Genomic DNA, 19,682 nt, shown 5'->3' with positions numbered 1-19,682 from the left:
AGTTAGTCTATAATTGGTAGTAAGAGTATAAGGATTAAAAATGACTGGATTTGAGAAATAAAAAATCTTAAGGAATCTAGCAAAATTGGAAAAGTTTTTGATTCTGGATGATAATTTTCTGGAGTTATTCCTTCTAAGGAAAATGTTTTCTCAGGCAATGCTTATCAATAGAATGGGAACTGGTTCTCAATCTTTGGATTATTGCATGAAACTTTTACTTTGTTTCCCAGATGCATTTACTCAATTTATAGATGTATTAATTGAATAAAAAACAACAAAATGATTTTGTGACTTTGCTTTTACCCACTACCTAGACCACCAATTTGCGAGGAAATAAGAAAAAAGTCAATAAATTCCGTCTGAACAAGTTTTTTACGTCACTCCTCCTCCTGGAAGATGTTCACTTTCCCCAGTCAGTCTCTTTTTCCGAAGTGAGATGGTCATCATCGAAAATGTTTTATACATGTCTATTATGCTTGTATACAGTGAGCAGCTGGTCATCATGTGACAATTGATTTTTGTTGATGTCTATAAAGAAAAGTGTAGATTATGCAATCCACGTAAATCGCATAGAGCGTATGCAGTGCAAATTAAAAACTGGAATTTCGGCCTTGAAAAGATTTGTGACTCTCATACTAGAGGTTTCCTTTGCTCTAATTCTAACTATGATAAATGTAATCAATGGGGAGATACCTACCCTGGCATGATTTCAAAAACCCCAAACGTTATTTTATTTTATTTTTAAGACACTGCTATCGTCGTTGTTTTAAATTATTTCGGGAAGAAGATCTTGGCATATTGCTGTAATATTAAAAGAGTCTGGTTTTTACGACTTCACTGTGAAGATACCGGCTACTATGATTATAAACATATATACTTTTATTTAACTGTTAAAGAAAGTGATTCTTCATATGGGACTTTGTGTGTGACATAGCATCAAATAAGCATATTAAAACACTTGAATTTGATAATATGAATCAGAATAGTATTATTGAATTTACAAAGAGGTATAATAAAAATGATTTTACAGTATATTATAGAAAATGTGACCCTTAATTTGTATGCAAAGACAAATACAAGTTGAGTCCTGACGAGCTGCTACCACTTATCATCACTGATGATTATCTATGCGTAGAGGAAGAAATTTAAAGGACAGTCTTTTGTATATACAAATTTAATTAATAAGCAAATTTACATACATTTTTAAAGCATTTCACTCTTAAGGAACCAAAATTTATATTCTACAGGTAGGAAAGAGTATTTTCAACTCAAATATTGTTCAATCAAGGGTCACCAACATAAATATTGAGGAATTCATTGTAAATATATCCACAAAATTGGAAAACAAAATATAATAGTGCATGAAAGGCATAGCTTCTGGTTGATATATCTTGTGCCCGCTTGCGATTTTGAATAATAGATTTTACACTTTTCTCAAGAAAGTTTTAATGTTAGGCGTGTAGAACGTATACAGTATGCCAAGAGGATAAAAAAATTACATATTCTCTTTTGTTTAAAGATGCACAGATAATTCCCCGTCTCGAAAGTTGATGAGGCATTAATAACAATGATAAGGGTACTGTTAACGCTTTGAATTGAGTCAAGGAATTCCGAAGGTATGCAATAGGATTTGTATTTGGACATGTAATGATCCAAATTGAAAACATTAATTATTTTAACTGTGTTCAAAGTACCGACTCTAATACAACATTTCCATCAGGGGTAATATCCCAATAGGTTTCAAATAGATTAAGTGAGATTCGACACTCTCCTCCAATGACTTTGCAAAGGTATACTCTAAACGTACACTCGTTTGGACAATAGTCATATCTTGAGTACCGGACACATCCGATACAATGATACCGTTAGTTTTCGCAAACATTTCTTAGGTAATACGTTTTTCAAAAAATTGTGAATCACAATCAAGGAATTGCATCGTCAGTTTATATGCGGTCCTGTAAGATTTATCAAAGGATAAATTGTTGAGCAAAAAATAAGCACTCATGTTGAAAGTTTCCTTTACACAGTCTGAACGTACCCCTTTGCAGGCTTGTTTGATATCTTCGCCATTTGTTTCTACAGAGAACACCTTCGAACCTGGAAATACATCTTTGGATATCAAGTCACTCCCCGCATTGGATTTTAGCATTATTAGTGGATTTGGGGCCTACCGCTTCACTAGATCTGGATAAACGGACTCATCCCAGTTGGTAAAGTCCATTTGGGAGCTAATGTACTTACCACTTTCCAAATTGTCCACCAAAGTCTCTGTTTTAACTTTTTAACAGAAGTGAATTAGTGTCTTCATAATACATTTGAACTTGCCCCTCCCCCGGTCATAAGATCTTACACACATTGTAATAAAATTCAAACATGAGTTTTTTCAAATTTATAATATTGCACTGCCAGTGGCGATGTTTTTATCTAATTTAAGACTTCTTTTTTCGTTATGAAAGAACCATATTAGAGTCTCTGATCGTGTGATTTTCGGATCTGCAATGGTTTGGGCACATTCTTTTGGACCAGTCACAACGACTGCTATTACGTACACTCTCGCACATATTACAAAAGCCTGAATTTAAAATGAGTCTAAGATCTCTTTTTGAGCCTTTGTTTTTGCTTCAGATCATTTCAACAAACAAACGCCAAACAACAAAACAAACAAACAAAAGTATCAACAAACGACTTTACATATGGTTTTTGTTCAAATTGAGAGCTCTATGAATGTTTGTGATATTACAGCCGTTGAACAGCATCCACCACGAAATAACGTGATTTACAACAAAAATCCCCTTCGAATGAAAGTCGACAATAAGCTTTAATTATGAAGGTGTCCAGTGCATAACCTCATCTTCTACCAAAGCTATATTACAGGGACTCAAAGAATTCCTAGGCACCGGTCTATTTATGCACGGGAAAACAAAGTCCTTTACCATGTCTTGAAGTTCCAAACGTATTCCACAATAAGTTTTGAAAAACCAACCCTGTGGTTCATTCTCCTCAACAGTGTAAATTTTGGGGAAATTTGAAGCAGAAGGATCTTCCAGCCATTGGTAATTCCCATTAGGCAAATAGAAGTGAAACATTGCCGACGCATAAAGGGAATTCATATCCAAGCAAACCGTATTTAACTTTTCACCGGTGCTTTTTCGAATTGAGTCTGTTTCAAAGATACAATCCCCTTTGACACAGACCTTCCCCACATGGACCTCTCTACACATAAGTGCTGATCCACGTCGGCGAACATCCCTAATTCAGCCTCACTGATTTTTAGATTTACATCCATCACCAGATGAGGAGTTGAAAAACAGTACCCCAAATCCAACCCAAATTCCCCGTAAATAGTATCCATGTATTTACAGACAATTTCCAACAACGTCAATACAATACTTGCCAGGAACATTTTACAATAATCTTCCTCATTTTGCACCTTCCATTAGTCCATACTTTTTTTAGCACATTCATAATCGGCAGCGGTGCATTGATGTTCGTCAAGTGAAACATAAAACACTTCGATGGGCGGTAATTTTTCCTCAGGTAGCCTCAAGATGGAGCTGTAGTACTCCTACGGGTATACGCCCTTACTTGTTATAAATCATACATTTAATCACCTAGAAAGTACTGTTTGAGAAGGGGGAAGCTATTAAAATCGTCGCTTTCTTGTTCTTGAAGGAGTTGATTAAGGGTTCTGGGGAAGAAGTTATAGGAACACAAATAACGGATATTATTCAAGCACGTTTCATCATCCTCAACAGTGGACCATTTTAATCTTAAGACTAGCATTTTCTCAGATGTTTTGGGTATGATGTTATATGAAAAAGAACCATCTACCTATGTTTCACATACAACTTCACTTTTCTGCAAACTTGCTAACGTTGGTAATATAAATTTCAAATCGTAGCTTGCTTTGTGCGTGTAAACCGGTAGAAGGTATTACTGCTCAACGTTTACATTACATGATTAATGCGAAATCCCCCAAAATTTACTCCCTCCCTATAGAATGGGATTACCTAAATAAGTTCAGAGTTTTTATTCTACAATACATACATAATCCAATCACAACACTCCTAATCCCCCTCGGAAGGCTCCATGGCCAGGGATACAAAGGGGAATGAGAAAAAAAATATATATCCAAACAACCATAACAAAAGAAATCAATCGCCAAACAACATATAAAATTAAAAAGAGACTATACCTGAGGCCTGGGAGTCATAGCGCCGAGAAGACCACCATATAACAAAACTAAACATTCAGGGGACATCAATACCACATAAAAAAAAAAAAAAAAAAAAAAAAAAAAAAAAAAAAATATTCTGTTTGATTCTTAACTAAATGGTCCTTAAGAATCCTCTTGAAAGTGCCAAACGAGTGGCATTTCTGTACTGAAGAAGGCAGGGAGTCCCAAACCTGATGACAAGTGATGAGGGGATTGAAATCTGACCACACAGTGGGAGTAGGAGGAATACAAATATTATGTGACGAACGAAGGTTATATGGAGCTGAATCAGAAATAAACTGAGGAGTTTTTTAAAGAGATTTCGGAAGATTGCCATGAAGCTGATGAAAAACAAAAGAAGCACAAGAAAGAATGTAGATAGACTGTAGATTTAGAAGCGGTCTTGGTGAAGAACGGTTGGTGTCCATAACCAGACGCCGTGGTTTGTTATACATGACATAACGCGACCGCAGTGTAGAAGGAAAAGTAGACATCCATACTATGGGGCAATAAGAGACATATGACTGGACAAGGCAGAAAAAAAGAAGCTTCAGAATAGATCCAGGAAAGGTGTGTTTGAGTTTTCGAATGACACTTAAACTCCATGAGACCTTAACCCTAATCATGGCTATATGGTGTCTAAACGAAAGGTTTCCATCAAGCAGGATACCAAGAAACCCGACAAACCGATTCTTTAGTCTACACAAGGAGCCTTGTGACACCTGAAGCTGGGTCAGTTGAGGGAAAGCTACACCAATTCGAGAAAAAATAAGAAAATGTGACTTGGCAACATTCAAGGCCAAGTAATTCGCATCAAACCATGAAACTACTCTCTTGAATATTGCCACCAGGTTAGACCTGATATCACATTCAGTCTTCCCTAGAGTCCCAAAAGTGTTGTCGTCAGCAAAAGCGACGAGGCAATCTTCATTATAAGTAGCATTGGGACACGAAGGAACATCCGAACGACACAGATTGCAGCATACTAGACGACTGGTGTTCTTGACTGCTGAAATCAGATCATTGACGTAAATCAGAAATAAAGTGGGGCCAAGAACAGATCCATGGGGGACGCCATATTCTACTTCAGAAGGGCTCCGGAAAAAGCGGATCAATTGAAATAAGTCTACCAGAAAGATATGATTCAAACCAAGAGAAAGCATTTGATCTTATACCAATATGCGATAGTTTCCAAAGAAAAATCTGATAAGTCAAAGAATCAAAAGCTTTACGAACATCCAAAAATAAAGCTGCCGGGATAAGACCAAAATCTATTGCTGAATGAATGAAATTCAAGAGAGATGCGCAAGCATGCTCTGTAGAGTGATTCGCTCGGAATACGAACTGGAAATCATGGAAAAATTTTTTGAGATCCAGAAAACTAAGACGCCTGGATAGCATAGACTTCTCAAAAGTTTTGCTGAAAACAGAGAGAAGAGAACTTGGCCCATAATTAGCAGGACCACTCTGGGACCCACCTATATACAGTACTATAACCTGAGCTTGATTGAGCGATACAGGGACAATTCCTTTCTCGAAAGACAGAATGACAAGCTTAGTCAATGGTGACAGAATAGCAGGCAGAACGGCACGGATAACCCTTGTAGGAATTCAATCTGGCCCTGCAGACGATTAACGTTTAAGCGCGTTTACGACCCGAGATACCTTAAAATCAGAAACAGGGTTAAAGACCATTGACTTTAAACATGGGGGTTCCAGATAGACTCTGAAATCGCAACGAGGAGTTGTAGAGCTCACAGAGGAAGCTGTCGTTTTTCCTATATTAGGAAAATAAGACGTAAGCTCTAGCTGAACATTTTCTTCTCCTTGGACAATTTTACCATCGACTATCAGCGTTGTTGGAACTGAAGGTGGAGGGGGAGTAGGTCTAAGGCCAGAATTAATACTTTTCCATGTCTTCCCAACATCTTTTTCACACTCAGAAAATTTCCTGTGATAATACTGAGACTTGGCCTTCCGACACAGAGAATTAAATATACTCCTATAGGCCTTGAACCGCTGATGATGAGAAGCAGATGACGAAGCCTTGTAAACCTTGTATAGCATAGATAATTTTATCCTTTTCCAGCTTTTATGGAGACCTGGAGTCATCCACGGAATTAGCAGTACTATCCTTTCCGAGGTATGAGGCGATGGATTCTGGTGGCAAACTTCTAGGATACCTTCTTTTACTGAATCATAAAAGAAATCAAAAGAGCAGTTAAAATCTGATTCAGAATCCAAACTATCCCATTGCTGATCAGTCAAACGAGATTTAAGTAGACTGATCTCACTGACACCAAAACGGAAAAATGGGAGATTAGATGGCGAAGCTTTACGCTGCGATCGATCAGCAGTCCTATATCATGAAATAGCAGGGAAATGATCAGAAATATCACTAGCCATTACCAAATTATCTAAAACATCTAGTGATGAAAAAATATTATCAATAAGTGATGCTTGCATCTCAGTAACTCAGGTTAGTATACAAACTGAAGGTAGAGTTCCCGCAGAAAGCATCATTGACAAAAAATCTGCAGCCGAAGCAGAATTTTGATCCAGCAGGTTAAGGTTGAAATCCCTCATAAGGATTAGTTCGCAAGGATGCTTTTGGACTAAGTCCAAAACCTCTTCCAGAATTTTCATAAACGAAGGAATAGATCCACTAGGGGATCTGTAAACCATACTGACAACTAAATCCTTATAACCTGACTTAATCTCAATAAAAAGGGATTCAAAGATTCCTTCCTAATTTCTACTCAAATCACTTCGGATATTATATACAAGATGATCGGCAATATACGGGGCGAGGCCACCTTTCGCCATCTGTTTCCGGTTCAGCCTCTCCATCATAAGTCTTTGGATATCTAAAAGCATATCCTTTTTTGAATCCAGGAAAGTTTCACATAATCCAATAACATCCGGAGTTCCACCACTGACGATCCGTTTCAGCTCATCAAAAGAGGAGCAAAGTCCCTCAATGTAGAGAAAATACCATCTTGTTTAGAAGAGGTAGAACCATTTAATTGCGAAACATATTTACTTTCAATAACCGATATAGGATCCTTATTATTCCTATTTCTACTTCCAACTGAATTATTATTTATACTTTCTATATCTAAAGGATTATTTTGTAACTCAACAAAACGTTCCCCCAAAGAGTTGACATCACCCTGATCACCCAAAGAGTTGACATCACCCTGATCACCAAAAGAATTAATCATTTTACTTACAGTGGATGGTAGATCCACTCCGCGACCAAACTCACCAGACCAAAGGTTATCGACATCACAGCAGAGCTATGGCATCTATGCAGAAGTAACGCTTTACTCATTTTTGAGCACACATGAAACTGAAAAACAAAAGTAAAGCCAAAACAACTAAATCCAATGTAAGGAGCAATGGAGAGACAAAAAAAGAAATAAAAGAAGAACAAAAAAAGAGGAAAAGGAATCATCGATGAAATCATCCGGGAGATCCACACGCACGCAGGACCACAATCATATTATAAAAAATATGACAATTAAAATACAATTATACAAAAAAAACAAAGGAAAGAAGGATCCTGATGAAATAACACAATGAAATAACAATGAAATAAACGACCAAAAATCATTCCTCATTCACACGTGAAGGGATGACCACGTTAGACGCATTAACAGAGATCATAAACGGATCAAAACATGTATCCTCTACACGCGTCCAGTTCTTAACTTTCGGATTTTTCTTAGCTTCAAGCCAAATGTTAATCCCTTTTGACATAACTCTGGTTTTGGCCATCTTCACTGACGGAATAGCAGAAGTGCGTAGACTATATCCGTACGCTAAAAGTTCTTTACGGCGACGTGCTAAGTCTCGGGGTAAATCGCAACTGATACTTTTACGAGATCCTCTGAGCTTTCCAAAGTTCCGCATAATATCATCCTTGTCAGTAATGCTTGTCAGCGTGACTATAATAGGCTCAATCTAATTCCTAGCAGAAGACCTAGTTGAAGCCCCTTTCTGTCTATTACTGTTCAAACAATAGAACTTCACAAATGGAATAGCGTCAGCATTTGCTAACCCGATATCATTAAAAAGCTCGCGAACAGCAGTTTCTGCACTTTGCCCAGACACAATGGGAATACCGTGAAGTAGAAGATTTCGTCTCTTAGATGCAAGCTCCGATTGCAGGCACGACTTTTTTATATTGATTAACTCTGATTTCAAAACGCAATTTTCTTTCCGTAATTGGGAATTTTCCTGGCGGAGAGCATCAATTCCTTGTTCCAGACTAGCCACCAACTGCATAAGGTCTTGATGCTTCTGATTGAAATAATCCTTTGTAAGAGACGTCATATTCAAATTCTTTATTACTAACAATAAATTCCAGCATATGTGTTAAATCTCCTCTAAAAATCCATAGAATGAAAACTTACTCGCAAGGGCCCCTTTCTTCAGAGAATAAAAAACCAGAGGGGCCCGCTTTCAAACAACGCCAAAATAAACAATAGCCAGCCAGCGACTTGAAATGATACAGCAATCACCTCTTACGCACACAAAGCTCCGCACCGAATGAATGCTGGCGAGCGACTGAAAATAAGTGCAACCATTCCTTCACCTACACAATCTTCCCCGCCCAATGTCTAAAATACATCTACCAATTGTTCGTTATTACTCGAGTCCGTCTCTTCGCTCATGGGCAAAAAAAGACCGCAATGGCTTCGTGTTCTTTAACACGATTCATATTTGATGGATCACACATATCCATGAGTTTGGCTTCGATGGCTAAAGTCACATTCTCTCTCTTCAAGAGTGAGTTCTGATAGTTTTAAACCTCAAAGTGGCATAAACACCCGCAACCTTCTCCACAGGCTGGTATCCATGACACTTGCAATATCTCAAGTAGTTTTTCAATTTTAATTCTGTTTGGAAAGCTGAAAGACAAACAGTAATGACGTGAACAATGCTTCTTACTCTGCCTTAAAACACGGCTAATATGTGAGATTGAAAGAAATTTCCAATTGAATCAGGATGTTTGACAGGCTCGTATAGAGTCCATACCCGGTGTTGCACTGACTTAATGGACAGAGCCCTTACTGAATATATTGCACCCTTTTTATCTTTAAGTTCCCCCTCTTTATAATCAGTATCGTGCTGTAACACTAATACCCAAGCTTTAAATGTCCATTTGCCCTCTCAAAAATGTCAATCCCCTGCTACAGGATATTTCCCTTTAAAACAATTAGAATAAACTTCAGGAGACTGAGCCTCTTCCCCATCCCCATTAAATGCCAAACCGTCCAAATATGTCTTCCTAACACCCCGATTTACCTCAGGCTTACGTCATGGGACAAGGACAGAATTCTTGAAGCACTCTAAGCCTGTATCGAAAGAGAAGCATTGTAAACCTTTAAACCCCTTTAAATCTGCATTATATTTTACATCCCCTCCCCTTTACACCTCTTAAAACAAATTTTTTTTTAAACTTTGTGATATTAAATTCTAAATTTTCAATAAATAAAACAACCGATCCATTCCCATTTTCATTATGACTATTCACACTATTAAGAATTTTACCCATCCAATCAGAAAAAAGCACCCTCAACGTTGTGAAAGTCAGAATGAAGTGTACGCATCGCTGTTTACAGGAAATATCAGTACAAATCACCCGAATTTTCATTTCAAAAAAATAAGTGCGATGGATGCCTTTATACTGTCCCTTTTTCCTACCTCCCAAATTTGGTTTTCAACAAGTGCCTGAATCTTGCTGATATATAAGTGCATTATGTCTATAGGATCCATATGAATATTACCACTTGTAAGAGTATTAAATTGGTCTCCAGACTCAGCTCTAAAAACATAAATATTACACAAAGTTGTATTGATTATCGCTAAATCGCGTAAAAAAGGTGGTGAGCCGGCACCACATTGTTCCCCCATATTACTTTGAAGGCTGGGAACCGGTAGCACCCTCTTGACCTAGCTCGATGGTAGCTGATCGAAAAATTCACCGTCGAGGCCAAGATTCCTCACAAAAGCGTCTAAATCAAAGTTGGGGGCTCTATACTAAACGGGTTCACCTCGAGCTTGAAGCCCCCTCAGGTAAACTTTCCATTGTGCACGTAATATCGTGGAAATCTGATGATGTTAGTGAGTTCCCATTAGAGTACGCTGGTGTCGCTATTTGAACCTAGAAAATAATAAAAGCTTATTAGGTCATTTTAACACTTCATCCTATGAAAAGAGAATATAATAGTTAAGAATGAGCTTGAAGGACCTCGCTAGTACGTAATGGGCAATGTGACCCTTCAGACGTATTATGAGCATACTACTGGCTATAAACTTAATGATCATGCAGAGCTTTCAAAGTGGGTTCATTGGATGTATTCAGAGCATTCTAGCATCTCTAGGTGTAATAAGCATACATGAACCTATTGAGTTCATACTACTAGCTATAAATTTAAGATTGGATATTACCACATAAATATTGGTTGAGTGTGTGCTCTTTAGGTATTAGGTATTATAATGTTTTAAAGAGTCTGAGAGAACTCACTGAAGTGTTGATGCCCGTTTATGTGGTGTTCGGCCAGGCTTCGAGTAAATTGTGGACTCATTCAGGTAGAGCATCATAGTTGACCTGGAAAAAGAATGAAAATTCTTACTCCTTGATGCATTTATGATTTTAGCGGTGAAAAAATAATGTTAATCTTACGGGCCATGATGCTGTTATTATGTTGAAAAGCCTTCACAACTAATGGGGGCAGGGCTCATTATTATGCTGAAAAGGAATGTTATAGTTACCCCGAAACATTTTCAATGTATAAGGTCCTGAAAAGAATGTCCTATTTTCCCCGAGCTCCTCCCTAATATTTTATCTCCTTCTTATAGGGGCAAGCGTAAAATACTATCCTTTGACGTGCCCTATTCAAATTTAGCTGTTTCGTTTGACGTGTGTTTAATAACATGTAACTTTCAGTACTCTAATAGTTTCGAGAAAAAAATTAATGAAAAGTCTTTCAAAATCGTCAAAGAAAAAGTAAGGCGAAATGAGTGTCCTATTTCCCCCTCATAGTGAAGCCTCCCCCCTCCAATAGTAAACTAAAACAGAATAAATTTCGTATAGCCCTAATTGATATTAAAGCATTTTACTTACATCTTCGCATTGCGCAGATGAGATAGCAGCTTGCATGGAATTTTTCTCATGCATGGGGAGAGTAGATGGGCCCGAAGTTTGACTGGAGGCAGCGTTACGGGCTTGCGCAGGACACGTAGATGGGCCAGCAGCTTCACTGGGGGTAGCGTCTTGGGCTTGCGCAGGCAGTGCAGATGGATAAGCACCTTGACTGGGGGCAGCATCACGGCCTTGTTCTGGCAGCGCAGACGTGCAAGTAGCTAGACTGGGGGTGGTGTCACGGCCTTGTGCAGGCAGCGCAGATGGTCCAGCAGCTTGAGTGGAGGCAGCGCAATGGGCTTGCGCAAGCAGCGCAGATGGGGTGGTAGTTTGACTGGGGCCATAACCTTATAACCGTTTGTCTTCCGACCCTTACAGGCGTTGCCCCTCACCCTCTCGTCCTTTTCATGGGGGGTTGCAACTCGGGAAATTCCTTGAAAAATAATTAGTTTTTCGTATGGAAAAACACTTCCTATGGAAATTAGCATTAAGAAATAACCCCATTGCCATCCTACCCACGAGGAGCCCGTACATGGGATAAATTCTGTAATGACACAGGAGTATGGACTTTAATAGGTACATAAGTCCTTTGCTCTAGATGGGATCGTCCTCAAGCGTATCATCAAAATTCATGTATTAAAATGTTTTTTTTTCAAATAACTTCAACCTAATTTCAACATGTCCCCCTCTTAAATTTAACTTGAATAACTCATCCCCATTGCCCTCATCCCTCTCAACAGCCCTGCTTACTTTTCTCCTTTCTTTATCATTGCTGAAAACCAGAGTTTTCAGCAATGATAAAGCTAAAGCTTTTCCAAAGAATGATATAGAATTCAAATAACCAAAAGTAGAATCAAATATTCTAGCTCTGTAGATTCCTTTTGTGTAGTGATTAAGGAGGAATCAATGGAATGTTTTGAAACTAACTGTTCTGAATGAGTATCATATATCCTACGTGTTTTTTTTCCAATTAAATTTGCTTTTTATTCTCTCTGTAATAAGTAATAGCAAAAAAAAACCAGTCTATTCTTTACATTTGAGCTAAAAACATTTTATGCAAGAAAGTTTAAATGTAATAAGTGAGACATTCTAAAAAAAAGCCTTCTCATAGCAAGTTTGTAGACGCATCTCATTTCCTGAACCTAAGCTCTTTCCAAGAAAACAAAAAAACTACCTAAATTAGAATTTTTGCGAGGGATTTAGGAAGAAATATTTATATTGGAGTAATATAGAGGAAAAGGGCCAGACAATCACTAAACTTCAGGGTTCCACCTGTCCATAGATAATTATATCAAAATGTTCCTTGTTTTCTTAATGAATCCTTCCCCCTTTCATTATAATTTCCCCGCGCGAAGAAATTATTTGTTTCATCCTATAAGCCAGCTGTTAAAAAGCGACTCTTTAATTTACCCTCTGTCCCCGCTCTCTTTGCCCAAAGCTACCCATATCCTATAATTATTTAACCCTATGCCTGATAATACTTGCTCACGGTAATTAAGGTTTAAGCTGAATAGGGGAAAGGTGGTTTCCCTATAGGAAGCTGTCAAAATATATAACCAGTAATGTAAAATTGCGTTTTAATATGGGAACATCTATTTTTAACACGATAGATATTAGATTAAGTTATCAGCGATGGGGTAGGAGGAAAAGGGTTTTACTTGCTAATTTCATATAGAGATTTATACTAGCTACAGTTTGAGTATGCTCATCTTAATGGTGGGGTAGGGGTATAGAAAATAGGCTTATGCTGTTTACCGGCTTGCTTGAGTGCTTCGATTATCAAAAAGTACAATGAAAGCCAGAGGAGAAGTTCTAATAGCAATAAAACTTTTTATGGAGGTTTATCTAATATAGAAAGAGGTTTACCTCTTGTTATCTCCTGGCCATATCCTTTTTAAATTTTCCATGTGATTCCATTTTAACTTTTTTAGAGAGATATCAAACGATTTAAATCTTATGCATTACTGATAGAAAATACCGTTTCTAGTGCCTATTTATAGCTCACTGCACACAGGCCTACGCTATGGCTTCCAGTTAGAAGACACGTGCTTTTCCAAGTATTAGGGGGAGGGGGTTCACTGCCCAAAAGAAATAGATACTTGGTGTCTGAAAAATTGCTGAATGTTTTGTTCACAAAAATGGCCGTCCGTATATTGGGCTTCCGGTTAGAATGCCAGCAGATACTTTTCTAGGAATTAACTGGGGGAAATAAATTTCCAAGAATTCATTGTCTGATAGAAAACAACACCTGATGTCTAGAAAACGACGGAGAATTTGGCTCACATAAAATGGCAGTCTGTATACTAGGAAATCATAGGCTAATTTAGGTTTTTTGAAGAGAAAAGAACATTTTTAAGGAAATTACTGGGGTTAATAACCCCTCATAGATTTTAAAGGGAAATATTGAGTATTGTAGGTTTTTAAAGAGAAAAAAGGTTTTGAAGGAAATTCCTGGGGTTAAGGAGCCCTCGTAAGTTTTTAAATGGAAAATCTTGTGTAATGTAGGTTTTTAAAGGAGAATCATGGGTTAAGGGAGCCTTCATAGATCTTCAAATGGAGGGCCTTAGGTAATATAGCTTTTTAAAGCGAAAAGAGGTTCTTACGCAAAATCCTCGGGTAAAAAAACACCTTAAGGTTTCCCCCCTACACTCTTAGGATTTTTGTATGTTTTCCACCTATCCTTTGGTTTTTTAAAGGATAATCTTACGTAATGTCGTTTTTTTATAGAGAAAGAAGGCTTTTTTAAAAGAGAATAATGGGGTAAAGGAGCTTTCACAGGTTTTAATACTGTAGCAAAGGTCACGCGAGATTGCGTCATCCTCTGTTACATAGGTAAACATTACGTAGCACATGCTAGCCATTTCAAACAGGGTTGTCATGGGAATCGAAGGACGTGTCTTCCCAAATGTAACCATTGACGTAACACCTGTTGGGCATTTTTATTAGGGCGCCATGGAAATTCTGGCTATGAGCGTCATGGAATCCAGGGTGTCATGAGATTTGTGGCTACGGTCGTCATGGATCCTTAAAAGCCTACACTACTTATGGATTCTCTGTAAAGGCATTATGATACAACTTTTCATTTTTTAAACCCCCTAATACTTATTGTCAATCAAAATTCATTGGTTTCTTTTCTATTTTTTCCTCTACTATTTCTTCTTCACTCCAGTTGTTTTCTTTAGTTAGATGTTCGTATTCACGTTGTGCTTAATTGCATGTATTTTAAAGGATGACTAACCTTGTGCATTCCAAATAGTTTTATTTTTTCTGTTGTGTCTAATTGTACCAATAAGAGCTTGTTAAACGGTTACCAAGTGACAGGTGTTTTGTATAAGTACCTGTTAAATAGTATAAAAGTTCTATTGGACAAAAGATGGTTATACTTTCAGATAGTTATGCCCCCTCCCTCTTCAATTAAAAAATTGGTAAAATGTTGATGGTGATAAAGCCAGCGATGAAGTTATGTCGAAAATTATTTCAGGAGAGTCTGCTTTTGCTGACAAACAAAAACAGATTATTCAAATTAGAATGTTAGCCCACTTCTTCACTGCTTGTACTGTGGCACCAATTGGAGGAGGGTGCATTTTCTTCCTTGTTTTCCCCCCCTTTTTGTTACATTTTCATTTAAAAATACCCTTTTTCCTATTTTAAACAAAATGCACCCCCTTCCCTTATGTTTTAAAAGATATTTTTCACAATAGATGTTGACTACAATTTTGAGTCTATCATATTATCATTCTTTATTGAGATATTTAGTCATTTTTTTGTGTTAAAGTTGTTTTTTAGGTATATTTTGTGTGTTTTGGGTTTTTGAATCTTTAAAAATGAATAAAAGAAGTTAGATTAAAAATGAAGTATTTTGACAGGAAAGACAATAAATGCTTTAGGTAATTCAGATGCTCTTAAGTTTCTCTCAGGTTTTTTGTAAGTTAATCAATCTTTATATTGATGACCACATTACTGGCTTAACTCAGGCTTGCGCAATCTTATTTCTCTGTCCCAATTTTTTTTCCCTTTTCAGGTTGGGCGTTATCTAAATCTGTGGAAGTTTTCTACAAAGAAGTAATTGTGAACAAATATGAAACAATGAAGTTATCCCTTCCAAGCGCATTATACACCTTACAAAATACTCTGATTATAGTAGCCATATCAAATTTGGATGCTGCCACATTTCAAGTGAGTAAATAAATATTTTTTGGTGGCTACCAAAAACTTACCAAACTTTTTTAGTAGCCATGATCCTTGTTAAGGCTTATGGCTTTAACAAGTATTAAGCAGTATTAACAAATTGACTTTTTCTCCACTTTTACTTCAGACTTCAACAAAACATACAAAATGTTGATTGATACAATTCTAACTATTCCTAGTTTCTAGGGAGTATGAAGAATCCATTTTAGGTTGTTTAGTTTGTATCAGTTAGTCAAGGAGTGCTGAGGAGTGTTTGTTAGGGTTTATATTTAAGGGATGCTATTATCAAAATAGGAACAACAAATCTGGTTGCTTGAATTGGTTAAGTAGCAACACAAGAAATCATATATTTCTTGAAAAAGTGGGAAAAATTAAGAAATCAATTTTCAATGAAAATAACTTCCTTATGCAATCAATTACACCGTAGCGGATGCTATGGTCTTATGCCGTTTTAGCCTAGTGGTTACCACACTGGAATTAAAATCCTGAGAATAAGGGTTGGAGTCCAGGTATTGCTGGTTATTTGGTTTAGATCGAAGGTCAGTGGTGTGACTCTGTAAGCTGAGACAGAGTCAACCCAGCTCTAGATGGGTACCTAAAGAAACCTGGGGGGGACGGGAAGTTTCAGATGATTTTAATGAATGCCAAATTAAAAAAAAACTGGGTGAAACATGAGCAAATAAAAGCTAAAACACTTGGCACAAAAGAGCCTAAGAAGAGGCATTCTCAAATATAATGAGATAGTTTAGCGGATTTAATTTCAAGGTTCATTATGGCAGCACTGACGGATATGTAATATTGCTCTAAATACTTCATAATTAGGCAACAGCGAATAGAAAAATCTTAGAAATTCGTGGTTTCCTAACAAAAATATACTCAAGATGTTCCCAGGAGACCGAATAGGTTTTTATTTAAACGTTCATGGCACAAAAAGGGTAATTTTTGGTGCGGTCTGTGTTATAAGGAGGATTTAAGGACTTTCAATTCAAGCAATTCAATTTTCAATCACTTTATTTAAAAGAAACACAGAAAAAATTACAGGACTTGAGACCCCCACAAAGGCTTTTTGGCCTGTGAGAGTGGGAGACTAAACATAACATTAAATAATAGTACTAAAATCAAACAGCAGGACAAGAAGAAAAAAAACTAAAAAAAACTAAACAACACCAAAAACTGCCATGCCAATCAAAATAAATGAAATAAACAAATTATAAAGGAAAGATGGACGAAAAAAGGGAGGAGAGAACTAACTGTCTAGGCATAAGAGGTGGTTAGTTAGCTGTTTTTTAGATTGTCCATAGGAATGATATAGCCGAATTTTAATTGGTAGGGAATTCCAGATGGAGGCACAACTTAAAACTGGATTGAAGTCTGATCTACTGGTTCTGGTTTTATGAATGAAAATATCCATTTCAGTTCTGAGAGAAAAAGAAACACAAGATTCAATGCGTAATTTATAATTTAAAAGATATAGTTGGTTGAAGAAATTAGCGAGGAGTCCATGAAAATACTTAAAAATGAAACAAGAGGAAAGAAAGATGTATGTGGATTGACCATCTAATAGATTCATGCTGAGCTGGTCTGTCACCTCAGACACTAATTTAATTGCTTTGTTATAAATTTTGAAAACAGGAAAGGTAAAAGAAGGGAATGTTGAAAGCCATACTGTTGGACAGTAGTATATATAAGGTTGAATGAGAGAGTGAAAGAGGATCTTTATTATTGAACCAAGGAAGCAATGACGAAGGTTTCGAAGAATTCCTAGGTTTCTGGAGAGCACAGCAAGTTTTACGAGAGCAAGTCTTACGAGAGCACAGTGATGTTTGAAAGAGAGATTTTTGTTCAATAAAATACCCAGGAATCGAACATGTCTATCAGGGGGACGAGTTATATCACCATGTGTGGTAGAAATAGTTTGAACCAAAGGACTAGAAGTACCTGATCTGGAAAAAACAAGTAGACTAGATTTAGCTATATTTAGGGCAAGACGATTTGCATCAAATCAAGCAAAGGTTTTTTCTAGAACAGAATGCACTATCTTGATAAGGGAAGAATCATTTATTTCTGAACACTCAAGAGTAATATCATCTGCAAATGTAAATAGCACAGGATCTAGAGCTGCGTCACAAGGTGGAACAAAATTGTGATCACAAATACTACAGCAACTTCGTTTAGTTTGTTTGGGTACATCAATAAAAAGATCATTGATGAATATAAGGAATAAAACAGGTCCTAGGATAGACGCTTGAGGGACACCAAAATCACACGGAATTGATCTTGAAGCTTGTGGTCAATACTGATAGACCTTCCAGATAAATAAGTTTCAAACCAATGATAACTGATTCCCCGTATCACTATGTGCTCCATTTTGGAGAGTAGGATAGTATGTGATATGCTGTCAAAGGCTTTTCTGACATCAAGGAAAATTGCAGCAGGAATTTTACCCTCATCAAGTGCCTTGTGAATGAACTTCAGCAAGGCCATGCTAGCATGTTCTGTTGAGTGTTTAGGGCGTAAACCCAACGGATTGTAATGGCAACTTTTTTTTTCTATCAAGAAACGACAAAAGTCTAGAGTAAATACATTTTTCAAAAATTTTACTAAAGGCTGGTAAAAGAGAAATTGGTCGATAATTAGAAGGATTATCTCTAGAACCAGCCTTATAGAGAAAAAATAATCTGGTAGATGATAGGGCACTTGGAAAAGTTCCATTCAAAAACGATAAGTTAGCAAGAATGGTGAGAGCAGATAGAATAGAGGGTAGAATAAATCTTAAAGCCCTGGCAGGAATTGGGTCAGGTCCACAAGAGGAAGGTCCTATTAGCTCAGAGACGATTCTCTGGACTTCAAACTCAGAAAACGGATCCAAAGCCATCGGTTTTTGACAACAAGGACTGTGGAACTTTCTAAAGTCACTGGTAGAAGAAGCACTAACCAAAAAATCTTTCGAAAATAATTTCCTAATGGATGCAAAGTAAGAGTAATATTCATCCATTATGACCTTACTATTAGTTATTTCTACTCCCTTAGAAATCAATTTATTTGGCAAGTTATTTCTTTTGGAATTGGGATGAAGAACTGTGTTTATAAATTGCCAGGTTTTTCTCATATTCTTGCTGAATTTAGAGAACATCTGGGTAGGAATTAAAGAATTCACTAAATTTCTATATTTTTTATACCTTTCAAGATGATGATGAGAGTTAGAGGATTTGAATGCCTTCCACAAGTAAGTCTTTCTTTTAGTGCTCTTAAGAAGAGCAGAAGTCATCCAAGGGGCACGAGGAACTGAACGCTTGGAGCTTTTAGCAGCTGAGGGTACACAGCAAGTATCAACAAAGGGCTGTTTGACCACATCATAGAATAGATTGAAAAGACTATCAATAGACTGACTTGAATCAATGAGAAACTCCCAGAAGGTGTCAGCCAATCGAAATTTCAACTATTTGAGTTTATGCTGTTGTTAACGGACTGGTAAATTAAAAGTACTCGAAGGAAATGAAAGTGGACCAGAGACTGAATAATTCGTAATACATGGAAAGTGGTCAGAGATGTCAGATATGATAACAAAGCTTGAATTAGACATTAAAATCTAAAACTTATTGTCAATTAATGTGGCAGATGTGTCGGACACTCTAGTAGGAAAAGTGATACAAGGAAACATATTAAAGGATAAAGCAGAGGATAAAAGGTCATGAGAAGTTGTAAGTGAAGTTTTTAACAGGTCAATATTCAAGTCTCTTAAAGGATAATTTCATAATTACTTCTTCATATTTCAGACATAACCTTGTCAAAAATTCCCAGTGAAGAAGGTATTGACCCGCTTGGTGGGCGGTATATTTCTCCAATGATAGTTTTCTTGTTGTCAATAAAAATTTCAATGAAAACAGACTCAAAAACACAACCCAAATGCTTACACAGATCATTATGGAAAGTATAATCCAGGTAATCAGCAATATAAAATGCTAAGCCACCTTTTTTTCTCTCCAATCTGTTTACAAACTTCAAGTTATACCCGAAAATATCTAAAAACATGCCCTTGTGGAGAAATGTTTCACAGACCCATTAATCTGAGGAGAAGAATTAGCTATGAGAAACTTAAAAATTATTTTGAGAAGAACAAAGTCC

General features: G+C 36.9%; 1 protein-coding gene across 1 annotated transcript in view; it reads left to right on the top strand.

Annotated features, from left to right (window-relative positions):
- Positions 1-19,682, top strand: part of LOC148951785 (UDP-N-acetylglucosamine/UDP-N-acetylgalactosamine transporter nstp-4-like) — a 152,483-nt gene that overhangs the window by 84,891 nt on the left and 47,910 nt on the right. Inside the window, exon 3 of the mRNA XM_089089066.1 lies at positions 15,391-15,545. Within this exon, the coding sequence (XP_088945192.1) occupies positions 15,391-15,545 (155 nt within the window). The remainder of the gene's footprint in view (positions 1-15,390; positions 15,546-19,682) is intronic.

This window comes from Artemia sp. Qi Xiang Cuo, chromosome 5 (assembly GCF_049724085.1).
Source record: "Artemia sp. Qi Xiang Cuo chromosome 5, ASM4972408v1, whole genome shotgun sequence".
NCBI lineage: Eukaryota > Metazoa > Arthropoda > Branchiopoda > Anostraca > Artemiidae > Artemia > Artemia sp. Qi Xiang Cuo.
This window is presented reverse-complemented; position numbering and strand designations above follow the sequence as displayed.